The sequence below is a fragment of the Lithobates pipiens genome, unplaced genomic scaffold (assembly GCF_037356315.1).
Source record: "Lithobates pipiens isolate NorthernLeopardFrog02 unplaced genomic scaffold, aLitPip1_a1.2 Scaffold_16, whole genome shotgun sequence".
Classification (NCBI taxonomy): Eukaryota; Metazoa; Chordata; class Amphibia; order Anura; family Ranidae; genus Lithobates; species Lithobates pipiens.
In genome coordinates, this window is record NW_027507748.1 from 652,273,282 (window position 1) to 652,286,862 (window position 13,581).

Genomic DNA, 13,581 nt, shown 5'->3' on the forward strand with positions numbered 1-13,581 from the left:
GCCGGAGCCGCGATATCGTCACTCCCGCGAATGCGCGCGGGATATTTCATTCCGGCCGGCCACTGCCGGATTTTCAGGCCGAGAATCCCCTTGTGCGCATGCGCCGCTGCAGTCAGGGGCGCATACCGAGGTAAGCCTTATTATAGGCTTTCCTGTAGGTAAAAGTTAAAAAATGGAGTATACAACCACTTTAAGCTTCATATACACAATACAAAAATTGGATGAAAAATACCACTTTTGAAGCATTCGTGCATATGAGCGTATCATTTTATTTTTTTGGTGGGCGAGTGGATCTTGGGTGGGAGTTCCCACACTTTTTTCCCCAGGACTTGACCCCTGATTATAGGAAATCAAACAGGCTCTTGCACTAAATCAAATGTATGTAAGATCTAACTGATTACAGTGCATGGTCAACTTTAAAGATCGAGATCTAAAAATTATTAATTTATTGGGTTTAGAAACACTTCTCTGTTCTTTGTCTTGAAAGATTTGGGTAAAAAAAACACATTTAAAAGATATATTAGAAGTGATAGGAATGAGATTAGCATCAAAAGGGTTAATTAACTGAGAATGCCTAGTAATTGCCTAACAAGACACATCCAATGAGATAAAATGAACCAATTGTATTGGGCGTGTGCTGTTATCAATGAGAAAACCGCAGTTACCCTAGCGACAGTTGCAGTTTACATATGCGAGTTTTTATTATCACTATTTGCGCTTCAATGTGCGCCGTTTCGCACGTTCAATTAATGACTTTTCTGGTGCACCAATTAATGTATGAACTGGTGCAGTGCCTTCTTAGTAAATCACCCCAGTAGCCAAGCCTACTGAGTGCAGTGTGAGTGAGGAGAGCTCGGTTTACACAGCATGGGAGCCGAGTCTCCCCATCTCCTCATGTTCCTGTGTTTCATCCGATTAGGTGACCCGTCAGAATGCGTAACGGAAGTGACGTTCTGCTGCCGCCATCTTGCTACACCCCACACTCCTCCATAGTAACGATACACTGAGAAGGGGGAAAGCGGACATCTTGTTACACCCACTGGAGTTTTCCATTTTACACTTATTTTTAACAGTAAAGTGAGTTTATATAGTGAAATACAGTACTTAAAAGTCCATCAGACTGGTTAGATGTTGAATTTTAACCACTTGCCGCCCGCCCTATTACAAAAAGACGGCGGCAAAGTGGTTTGATAATCCTGACCGGACGTCATATGACGTCCTCAGGATTATGAGCCGCTGCGCGCCCCCGGGGGCGCGCATCGCGGCGATCGTTGTTGCGGGGCGTCAGTCTGACACCCGGCAACTACGATCTCGGAGACTCTTTACCAAGTGATCAGCCGTGTCCAATCACGGCTGATCACAGTGTAAATGGGAAGAGCCGGTGATCGGCTTTTCCTCACTTGCGTCTGTCAGACACGAGTAGAGGAGAGCCGATTGGCTGCTCCTCTGACAGGGGGGGTCTGTGCTGATCGATTATCAGCACAGCCCCCCCGAGGATGCCCACACTGGACCACCAGGGACACCACTAGACCACCAGGGAAAAGGTAATAAAAATCCATAATCCTCCCTAGACCACCAGGGTGCCAGTCAGCACAATGGGTGCCAATCAGTGCCCATAATGGATGCCAATCAGTGGCCACAATGGGCATCACTGATTGGCATGCATTATTGTTTGGCACTGATTGGCATCCATTAGTACAGTATAACACCAATGCCGCCTATGAGTGCCCACCTGTGCCGCCTATGAGTGCCCACCTGTTATGAGTGCCCACTTGTGCCGCCTATCAGTGCCCACCCATGCCCATCTGTGCCGCCTATCCATGCCCATCTGTGCCGCCTATCCATGCCCATCTGTGCCGCCTATCCATGCCCATCTCTGCCGCCCATCCATGCCAATCCGTGCCAGCTATCAGTGCCAATTTGTGCCACCTATCAGTGTCCATCCATGTCGCCCATCCGTGTCGCCCATCCGTGTCGCCCATCCGTGCCGCCTATCAGTGCCGCCTATCAGTGCGCATCAATGCCACCTCATCAGTGCCACTTCATTGGTGCCCATCAGTGCAGCCTTATCAGTGCCCATCAGTGTAGCCCCATCAGTGCCCATCAGTGAAGGAGAAAACGTACTTATTTACAAAGTTTTGAAACTGAAACAAAAAAAAACATATTTTTTTTCAAAATTTTCGGTATTTTTTTATTTGTAGCGCAAAAAATAATCAATGATCAAATACCACCAAAAGAAAGCTCTATGTGTGGGAAAAAAATGATAAAAATTTCATTTGGGTACAGTGTAGCATGACCGCCCAATTGTCATTCAAAGTGCGACAGCGCTGAAAGCTCAAAATTGGTCTGGGCAGGAAGGTGTTTAAGTGCCCGGTATTGAAGTGGTTAAAAACAGCGGCAAGCCTTCTCATCTCATAGGTTTGCTAATCTGACAGAAGCTCACTGCTTTTAAAATTCAACAGCTAAACATTCAGACGGAGTTCTAAGTACTGTATTTCACTATATAAACTCCCTTTACCATACCTCCCAACTTTTTGAGATGGGAATGGGGGACACCTCTCAGCAAAGGTATGCAGGCATAGGACACACCCCTTGCCACGCCCACTTAAAGGAGAATTGTACAAAATAACAAGATGGGTTAAACCCACAAGAGGTTTTTTTTTTAACCATTACTTTTCCTTTATATTGGCTTTTGAAATGTACAAATGCAGCAATTTAGAAATCAGATGAAAGGTTTAGTGCTGGAAAACACGTTTTGATAGATAAAAAGTACATTTTACATGCCTCCCAACTGGTAATGTCCCTCTGTCCCTCATTCCTCCTCCTTTGTCTCTAATATTTCTGATCTATATAGCTGTACATAAAATATTTGTAGATTTGTATTTGTAGATTCCAAAAGCCAATATAAAGAAATAGCAGTGGTAAAAAAAAAACACTTTTGGGTTTAAGCATAGCTCCCAACTGTCCCTGATTTGGAGCAATGTCCCTCTTTCCAACTCATATGTCCCTCATTTTGGTCTGATCCATATAATTGTATATAAAATGCACTTTTTATCTTTCAAAAAGTATTTTCCAGTGCTAAACCTTCTATCCAAAATATAAATGGCTGCATTTGTAAATTGCAAAGGCCAATATAAAGGAATATTAGTGGTAAAAAAAAGCACTTGTGGGTTTAGCTAAAAAATTTTAGGTTAATTCTCCTTTAAGCAGGCGTGGCAGGGGGGCGTATCATATGCCTACATGCTTTTGCTAGTAGGTGTTCCTCATTTCCATCTCAAAAAGTTGGGAGGTATTGGTTTAAAGTGGGGTGCCCCCTAAAAAAAAAAAATTAAAAGTCAGCAGCTACAAATACTGCAGCTGCTGACTTTTAATAATCAGACACTTACCTGTCCCAGGCTCCAGCGATATGGGGGAACGAAGCCCCCCCTCGTTCCCCGCTCCGCCCGTGGCACCGTCATTCTTAATGTGGGCACCCGGCTGTGGCTTCACAGCCGGGCACCCACTGTGCATGCGCGAGCGGCGCAGGGCGCCGTGATACGCCGCACAGTCATCTGGGACACGTAACAGGTCCCAGATGACTGTGCGGCGCGAGGGGAAGTGAGGTCACCAGCCCGGGCAATGAAGAAGGCAGACTACGAGGGACCCCCTAGCAACAGGCATTTAGAGGTGAGTAGAATTTTTTTTTCCAATAATTTTTTTTTTTAAGAATTTTAAACTATTTTTTATATTTTGGTGGCAACACCACTTAAACCAATCTTATTTTGTTGTACAATTCTCCTTTAAAGGGGTGTGGCAAGGGGTGTGTCCTATGCCTGCATACTTTTTCTGATAGATGTCTCTCATTCCCATCTTAGAAAGTTGGGAGGTATGCATTTTATATACATCTATATAGATCAGACCAAAATGAGGGACTTACAAATCAGGGACAGTCAGTTGGGAGCTATACTTTACTGTTAAAAATAATTGTAAACTGCAAAACTCCGGAGGGTGTAAAAAGATGTCCGTTTCCCCCCTTCTCATTGTATCGTTACTGTGTAGGGGTACGGGGTGTAGCAAGATGGCGGTGACGAAACTTTACTTCCGTTACAAATTCTGATGAGTCGCCTAATCTGACGAAACACCGGCCTGAAGCTCCTCCCCCGCGCACAGACTACCTAATAGGAGGAGGCGGGGAGATGTGGGAAGGTGTGGCTCTGTGATTGGAATGAATGTTTCTACTCCCATGTCTACACCAGGCGCTGGCTGAGCTCTCCCGCCTTCCGTCGCGGTGAACGTCCCCCCTCCCACACACGGGACTCCGCCCACCTGTCAGCTGAGCAGGCGATGTGCGCGCCCGCAGTAGGAGGTCACATGACAGAAGCCTGACAACCTGAGCTGCTGCGCGCTCCGGGAAGTGTGGTGTAGGCGGTGTGTGTGTCGCTTTGATTGTTGTGCTCCACGTTACACTGTCAGGGCGGGATGAGGATGATGGACGGATCCCGGGGATGGATATGGACGGCCGCTCTGCTCCTGGCTGCTCTCAGTATGTGCTTGGCGGGTGACGCCCCTGGTGAGTGCTGGGGGAGTGTCATTAGGGGTATTCATCAGTTCCTCCCTAGGATCATACGTTCTTGTCGTTGTCATTGATGTGTGTGATGTCACTGGCTACTGTATGACGTCATATAGTGAACTGATTACTAGTGTTACAAATTTAAGTTAATTTTATGTTTAATTTTCCTGTTTTGGGATCGCACTCAGCAGGCTGCGGTCACACCGAGCGACATGCAGAAATTGTGCGTTCGTTGTAATGAAGTCATGCAAAAACCGCGTGTCGCCAAACGCATTGGGCTCAGTCCCAAATATTGGTCCTTGAGCCTTCCGTGGCGAGTGACAAGCAGCCCATTCCACCCGAGACGTGTGCAGAAATGCGTTTCTAAAAACGTGGTTAAAACGTGACCCCCCCCCCCCCCCCCCAACTCCAAACATACTAAAAAGGGCATCATGGCTAAAAAGCAAAGTTGGTGGCAAAAAAATGGTACGGGAACTGCTTTGGTGCTGTTTTTGAAGGTAATGAAAGGACCGCCATGCATGTTGCTCCAAAAAAAAAAAAAAAATGCAAAAAAAAAAATGCGCCGCTCTGGTGTAAATGCAGAATGCAAATCAATAGGCTAAATCGTGTTAGTTGAGAATCTCGCCGCAACCCCCACTCATTAGACCCCTTTCACACTGGGGTCGCGTTGGTGCTAAAGCGCCGCTCGTTTTGGTGCTAGCTTTTAACACTAAAGAAGCTTCCCGAAGCACTGCCCATTCATTTCAATGGGCAGAGGAGTTTTGGGAGCGCTAAATACAGAGACCCCAAACTGCCCCAAAGATGCTTTTTTCAAAAACGTTCTGCGAGCGCAGCGCCTGAGTGTGGAGAATCGCACTGGAATGAATGCGCTTAGCAGAAGCTATTACCTGCGCTACAGCGCCTGAAAACCGCCCCAGTTTGAAAGGGGTCTTAAGCCCCATACACACTATCAGATGTTCTGCTGATTTTTATTTATTTTTTTCCTTTTAGATTTAACAATCTAAAGGAAAAAAAGGGTCAATTACACGCTGACACTGAGTGCGAATATACATTTGCAGTGCCATTTGAGCCCATACAAAAAGAATGGGCTCAAGTCGCACTGCAAAGGATCGCATCAGATTTGACCAGGAATGCGGTGTGATTCCTGTGTGAGCCCAGGCTGGAGTCACTATGACAAGCCTGGGTTCGCACAGGAGCAGTGTGCGAATACGTATGTGATTCAGACAGGAATCGCACCGCATTCCTGTTCAAATCAGATGTGATTCTTTGCAGTGTGTTTTGAGCACATTCATTTTGTATGGGCTCAAATTGCACCACAAATGTATCGGTACCGGAGCATTTGCATGAGTACTTGTGACAATACTTGGTGTCGGTACAACCCTACCACTTATGAAGCCATCGGCGTTCTGTATTGATCCGATGTGTACTGTACTTGGTGGAAACTGCGCTGCCGTATTCCTCTGTGATTTCACCAGGAACCGCCCATCTCTTCCTGGTTCCTGCCGTGGCATATGTGTGTCATCGGGAGGGGCAGCTGAGAGAACCGCAAGGAGACCATGGGCCCCCTGATGAAATCCCCACACATGGCACATATTCAGTTGTTTGACCTGAGGCCTCCCAGGAGGGCAGACTTGTTTGTTCCAGGGGATTGTGGGCAGCTTGGAGAGAACCCAACATTCTCACCCATTGACCAGGTCAATTCTGGCATTCAATTTTGTTGGGGGGGGGGGGGGGGGAGGGGCGTATAATAATAATATTTTTTTGCGGTTATGTGAAGGGAGGAATTATCAATACGGGGAAAAGGGTTTGGGAAGGTCCCCCTTATTAATAAAGTGCTGTGTGTAGCAGCTGCACCAGCACCCGCTAATACTTACCCGAGCCCCATTTCTGTCCAGCGATGTTCGAAATTCCCTCGATCATCTGGGACTCTACTCCAAATTGGCTGAGACACAACAGTGGCGCCATTGGATCCCACAGCTGTCAATCGAAGTCAGTTATCCAATCAGAGGGGAGAGGGGTGGGGCTGAACGGCAGCTCCACGTCTCAATGGACACAGAGCTGTGGCTCGGCTCAGGTGCCCCCATAACAAGCTGCTTGTTGTGGGGGCATTCAATAGGAGGGAGGGGCCAGGAGCAGCAAAGATGGACCTGAGAAGAGGAGGATCTGGGCTACTCTACTGCATATCCACTGCACAAACAGCAGGTGAGTATAACGTGTTTGTTATTTATTTACATGCAACTTTACAATCATTATGCATTAAGGTGACATTTTTTTTGTAGTGCAGCACCCCCACCCCCCTTTTACTTACCTGAACCCAATCGTTCCAGCAACAGGGATGAGCAGAGCAGCTCCAGCCGCTGTCTCGGTTCCTCATTGACTGGATTGATAGCAGCAGGAGCATTGGCTCCTGCTGCTGTCAGTCAAAGCCAGTAACACCGGAGGAGGTGCCGAGTCCTGCTATCCGTGTCCCCAAGGGAATGCGGGTCTCTGTGGGGGCACTCCAGAAGATGAGGGCCGGGGCCCCTCTGTAACCCTTGCACAGAGGAGGTCCTGTTATTTCAAATAAATGAGATATACAACACCTTTAACTACTTCCCTGCCAGGTCAATTCTGCCATTTCTCTTCTACATGTAAACCTCATTTTTATTGGCTCAGTTTACGTCTGCAAAAACCACAAGTGATTTTCGGCCAGGAATCGTGTGATGACAGACTGCTTAGAATCCAACCGTTTAGTACACTCCATCAGACAAATGTCCAACTTTCAACCAACAAATGTTGGATGGCAGGCTTATAAATTTTCAGCAGACAGCGGTCTGTTGTCAGATTTTCGTATCGTGTATACACAAGTCTGTCACACAAATGTCCAAAATACAGACACTCATGCTCGGAATGAATTTTCACCAAACACGACATTAGCAGAAGGTGCCCAAAGGGTGGCGCTCGAGCTTAAATTCCACGTAGTACTTCACTACGTTCATGTTTGTTGGCTGACAATTGTGTGCCGTTAGTCTGCAAGACAAGTTCCCGGCACATGCCCTTCAGAACAAAAAGTCTGGCGCTTTGTCTGCCAACAATCTGATCATGTGTAATGAGGCTTAAGTCGCGTGTCATGTGACATCCCATTTTAGTCAAGGAGAACTGTATTAATTAGCACTAAAAATGTAATTGATGGAATCGCTCCGGCTTTTGTTCATAGATTTTAATAGAAGTCGCCTCCAAGTCTGATCCCCCTCCTAATTGATGTGATTTGTGGGGGTGCACCAATATCGGTGCCGATACCAGGCATTTGAGCGATTACCGGTGCTCACCCAAATGCTCCTGATATCGAAACCGATACTTTGTGGTGTGATTTGTGTTAATACAAAATAAATGGGCGCAAATCGCACTGCAAGACATTGCATTCAAGTTGAATAGGAACGTGGTGTGATTCCTGTCCTCCAAATTGCATGCAATTTCCCCCACTGCTCATGTGACTGTATGTGTGCAAAGTGTTCTAAACTGGCCACTAGATTGTGTGTGTGTGTGTCCCACCACAAAGTATCAGTACTTGTATCGGCAAGTACTTGACCGACTCGGTACTCGCTGATTAAAAATCGGCATCGGTGCAACGCTAGTGATTTGGATTTGACAGTACAGGAAGATTACACAGGCATTCCCTAAAGTTGTTTCGAAGCCGCCTGGCAAAGTTGCTCTGTAAGTCGCACGACTTTCAGGTCACGGCATTGTGATCCGAGGCTTATGTTTTATCCTTTCCTTCTACTTTAGTACACTTGGTGCTGTGCCATAAGATAACAGCATTATCTGGATTGATAGCTCCTGTATTTTCACAAACTGTGTAATGACTGATGTTATAAGGCCGAATGTGTCTGATAAAAGGCAATTAAATTGCTTGATAGACTACCGTACGGCTTTCAGTAATGGTGAACCATTTGAAGTGTGAGAATATTGTGAAGAGTGGAAATGCATTTGGGTGTGATAATGGGTCTATTGTGTTTTGATGTCAGCATACGTGGCTGAGTGATGGAATATTTCCATGGGGTTGGAGGTACCAGGTTAGTGTACTGTGATGATGGCACTAAGGCTGCTTTCACACTGCAGCGGGAGCGGCGTCGGTGGTAAAGTGCCGCTATTTTTAGCGGCGCTTTACCGTCGTTTTAGCGGCGGTGTGCGGGCGCTAGTGGGGTGGTTTTAACCCCCGCTAGCGGCCGAAAAGGGGTTAAACCCGCCCGCAAAGCGCCGCAAAGCGCCGCTGCAGCGGCGCTTTGCCGGCGGTATTGCCGCTGTGTCCCATTGATTTCAATGGGTAGGAGCGGTGAATACACCGCTCCTTCACCGCTGCAAAGATGCGGCTGGCAGGACTTTTTTCACCGTCCTGCCAGCGCATCGCTCCAGTGTGAAAGCCCTCCGGCTTTCACACTGGAGTTAAAGGGGCCGGTTTTTTTCAGGCGTTACACAGGCGCTATTTTTAGCGCTGTAACGCCTGAATACCGCCCCAGTGTGAAAGCAGCCTAAATGTTGTTTTTGAGAAGCCATACAGTGACGATTTTGCCACCTTTGAACATATGGATTGGGTCCCAGGAATGACAGTTTGATTCTTTTCCCTACTCCCTAGCACTGAAAAGTTTTGGGCCCATCCACTATGGGCTGATACAAGTCTTATAGCTGAGCTCTGGGCAGATTTTTTTCCTTTCCCATTCAGTGGGGCTGTGCCCATACTGCATGGGTTACATGCTTGTTTTTTGTCTAGGGGTTAAGAGAGCCAAGATATGCTCACCCAATCCTCTGGTCCCTGTCACTCCTGCCTCCTCCCCACGGTCCAGCAATCTTGTGCGGTGGACTGCTCCTTGCGTCATCATGCCCATAGACCGGCTCTGAACATGAGGACGGCAGCAACAGTCCACCGCTGGCCGCGAGGGAGTGCCACTTTCCAAAGGATCGGGATGCCGCATTGCCTGATGAAGGGGCCCTGTGAGGCTCCGAAACTTCGCTGTTTGCTGTAAGAATGCGATCGCTGAAAAAAGCTTGAGACCCATGGTGTGCTGGTAACATTCCTCACTGCTCTGTTGCAGTGGATTTGCACAGAGCAGCCCAGATCCTCCTCTATTCGGGTACCTCTTCGGCGCTCCTGTCCAATCCCTCCTGTTGAGTGCCCCCACAGCAAGCAGGTTGCTATGGGGGCACCTGAGCGGCAGTCTCCCTCTCCCTGCACGGACAAGGAGGGTGGGGATTGGCATCAAGGAACAAGTAGTCCCGGGGAAGATGGTCAGGGTGATTTTTAAAGTAGTGATGAGTGTGAGTTGCCAGCCAGAAGTATGGGGAAGCGGCACACAAAAACCCAAAGGTTGCGGTGGTGTAGATTCCGATTTTTGTTTCTGGACTTCTTATTGTAACTCCCTTATTGTCCGCTGCTCAACTGTGTTTATAACAAAAAATAAATGGGGCCCCAGAATCTGTGCTGTGTCCTCCATGGGCGAAGGAAAGGGTGACTTTTTATTTGGTAATCTAGATGGTTGGACATGCAGACCGCTCCGGTGGTCAGAGAACAGACGTGACATAGGAGGAATACCATTCGCCTTTCACAAAAGACATTGGACATGACCCTACAAGAAATTGCGTATGGTGTTAGAAAAATCTGTCAAAGCCCAATGAAGAAAGTTTATGAGCAAAATTTAACAACCAAAGGCCACAGAGAGGCCGTATGAAAGATCAGCACGTTCTGTTTATGTATAAATAGATTTACTGTGTCTGAGGATTCCAAACTCCCACTGGAAGGGACACAACCAGCACTGTGAAGAAACATGTTCTTTTCTAGAAGTCTGTTTTACACGAAAGCTGTTGGTGTCATTCAAACTTTCTCAAGCTTTTTTAGCTTAGTGGAACCCTGCCAAAAATTGTGGTGTTCCCCTACTTTAGTGGTCATTCTAGAAGTGACCTCCTGCATTGGTGGTTAGTGCAAAATTGACCCCTTGCATTGGTGACCAGTGTAAGTTGGAGGTCAGTTCACCATTGCACATCACTCAAGGAACCTTTAGCAAATTCAGGAGGAACCTTGGTGTTCCAGGGAGCCCTGGTTGAATAAGGCCCCTGTAACATGAACGTTTTGGATCTGTTCAATCCATGATTTTTCTGCAAGTAACAAATTTAAAGAATTTAACTGAAAGAGTCTTTATTCAGCCAGAATTAGTGTTACTAAACCCAGGACCTGGCATTCACTATATCTGGTCTCCCACAGTGCACAGAACATGGAAATGAAATTATTATAATGAATATAAATTGCTAAATACCTTTTCTCATCAGCAGTGTATAGCAGTCTTGTGACTGCAGCAAAAAGGGACCTGAGAAAAGGAGGATTGGGGCTGCTCTGTGCAAAACCACTGCACTGAGGAGGTAAGTATGACAGGTTTGTTATTTAAAAATAAAAAAAAGCCTTTACAATCACTTTAATGTTGCTGTAGGCCTCTTGGCAGCCTCCCTGACCAGTTTTTCTTCTTGTCTTTTAATCCATTTTGGAGGTACATCCACTGTTGTAGATAAAGGAGACAATCTGCGCTAAACCTGAGCTGTGTATAAAAAAAATTGATACCAATATACAAAAATGTATATTTATATAAAAAGGTGCAGCACCTAAAAAACAAACGGAATATTCAGCTCATATATATATATATATATATATATATATATATATATATATATATATATATATATATATATATATATATATATATATATATATATATATATATATATATATATATATATATTATATGTGTATGTATAGAAAAAATTTGCAACCAAAAAATTCATGTAAAAGAATCTGATGTGAAATAGTGAAAAAAGTTATGTTGCCAACAATGCTTAGCTACTTGTAACTAAAAATATATAGACCTGTGATTAGACACTTAATGACAATTTTGTAAAAAAGAACAATCCTATGCAATATAGTCCATAGACTGCTGCCAGATGTGGCATCAAAGAAAAAAACGATTCTATTCTGTTTCTCAATAATTAAAACAAACAGCGCCGCTTACCAGATCAGGTGAATCTCAAAAATAAGCAGGTGGATCTGCTTAATCTACCCCTCCTGTGTGTCCTCGTATGATCTCTATAATTTGAGATCCTCCTGATCTGGTAAGCGGCGCAGTTTGGTTTAATTATTGAGGAACAGAATTGTTTAATCGTTTATTTTTTTTTTTCTCTTCTTTGATGCCCTATGAAGTTTTTTTTGTGTCCGGGTGGCACAACTCACAGCAGTCTATGGACTATATTGCATAGGATTGTTCTTTCTTTTTTCTGAAATTGTCATTAAAGAGGAAGTAAACCCTGATGGGTTTACTTCCTCTTTCGTTCCCGGCAAAGCATAATGGACTACTATGCATCGCATAGTAGCCCATTATGTGTCACTTACCTGACACAGGAGCCAGCAAAGTCACCGCTGTCCCCTGTAGTCCGGCTCATCCATCTTCTTGGTGGGGTCTCGCAGCTCCGCCGCTGTCATTCGGCGAAGCCGCTATGACGTCACTCCCGCGCATGGGAGCCGACAGCTCCGTCGTTGAGAATGCCGCGCTCAGTGCGCATGCGCCGTAGACAACGGTGGCTGTCTTCGGGCAAATATCTCCTAAACCGTATATGTTTAGGAGATATTTCTTGGACCTACAGGTAAGCCTTAATCTAGGCTTACCTGTAGGTCAAAGTGGTTTGTAAGGGTTTACAACCACTTTAAGGCTCGGTTCACACGGGCGACTTTTCAGGCGACTTAGCCGCCTGACAAGTCGCGCTCCGTTCTGTACTATGGAACTGTTCTAATAGGAGCGACTCAAGTCGCTCCGACTTAGAAAAAATGTTCCTGTACTAGTTTTGGGGCGACTTCAGGCGACTTGCATTGACTTACAGAAGTCGTTTTGCAAGTCGCCGCTGAAGTCGTGTGCAGGTCGCGTGCGTGAGTCGTGTGAGTCGCGATGCAAGTCGTGCCGCCCCTGTGTGAACCGAGCCTTAGTGTCTAATCAGTTGTATATATTTTTAGTTACAAGTAGCTAATTGCTACATTGTTCGTAACATATAACTTTTTTTTTCACTATTTCACATCAATTTATTTTACATACATTTTTTGTTTGCGTATTTTTTCTTTATATACATCCACTGTTGTGCTATATTTTCTTTACTGTGTTCCATGGTATATCTATTGCCTTAAAGCGGAGGTCCACCCTAAAGTGGACCTTCCGCTCATCGGAACCCTCCCCCCTCCGGTGCCACAATCGGCACCATTCAGGGGGGAGGGGGGTGCAGTTACCTGGATAATCCAGGTAACTGCACCCACTTCCGGGATAGCTCTCTGCGGAAAGGGGCGTAACTTACGCCCCTTTCCGCAAGTGCCCGCCCCTTCCCGCAAGTGCCCCGCTGCCTGCTGGGAAACACACAGATCCCAGAGGCAGCGGGGAGCGTCCTTATTGCGCAGCGCGATTCGCGCATGCGCAGTAGGGAACCGGGAAATGAAGCCGAAAGGCTCCATTTCCTGATTCCCATACCCAAGATGGCGGCGGCAGGACCTGACAGGCGACCTAGAGATCGGCTTCGGGTGCCGACATCGCGGGCGCGCTGGACAGGTAAGTGTCACTATTTTAAAAGTCAGCAGCTGCAGTATTTGTAGCTGCTGGCTTTTAAAAAAAAAAAAAACGCGGAGTCCCGGTGGACTCCCGCTTTAAATTCTTTTTTACCATTCTCCTGATTGATACCCTTTTAACAGTGAGATCCCTCTGATGCTTTGGAAGCTCTCTGTAGGATGTGACTAAGAAAATGTCAGGAAAGACCTACTAGAACAGCTGAACTTAATTTGATGTGTATGTATGTGTGTATATAAATATATACAAACACACGGCCGAAAGTGGATAAAGGTGCCTATAATGGCACCGAAAAGGGGGCGGTCTGCCCCAAGTGCTGCAGGCTGCGGGGGTGTCATCCTGGCAGCTCAGTCAGTCCTCCCCCCTCCTCCTCTCCTTGTCATGCAGACCGATAATCTCCCTGTGTCATGGGCTGCT

General features: G+C 46.3%; 1 protein-coding gene across 1 annotated transcript in view; it reads left to right on the top strand.

The window, feature by feature from the left end:
* The first annotated feature begins 4,387 nt into the window (after positions 1-4,387).
* Positions 4,388-13,581, top strand: part of TMEM123 (transmembrane protein 123) — a 74,095-nt gene continuing 64,901 nt past the window's right edge. The window contains exon 1 of the mRNA XM_077484387.1: positions 4,388-4,549. Within this exon, the coding sequence (XP_077340513.1) occupies positions 4,459-4,549 (91 nt within the window). The 5' untranslated portion in view covers positions 4,388-4,458. The remainder of the gene's footprint in view (positions 4,550-13,581) is intronic.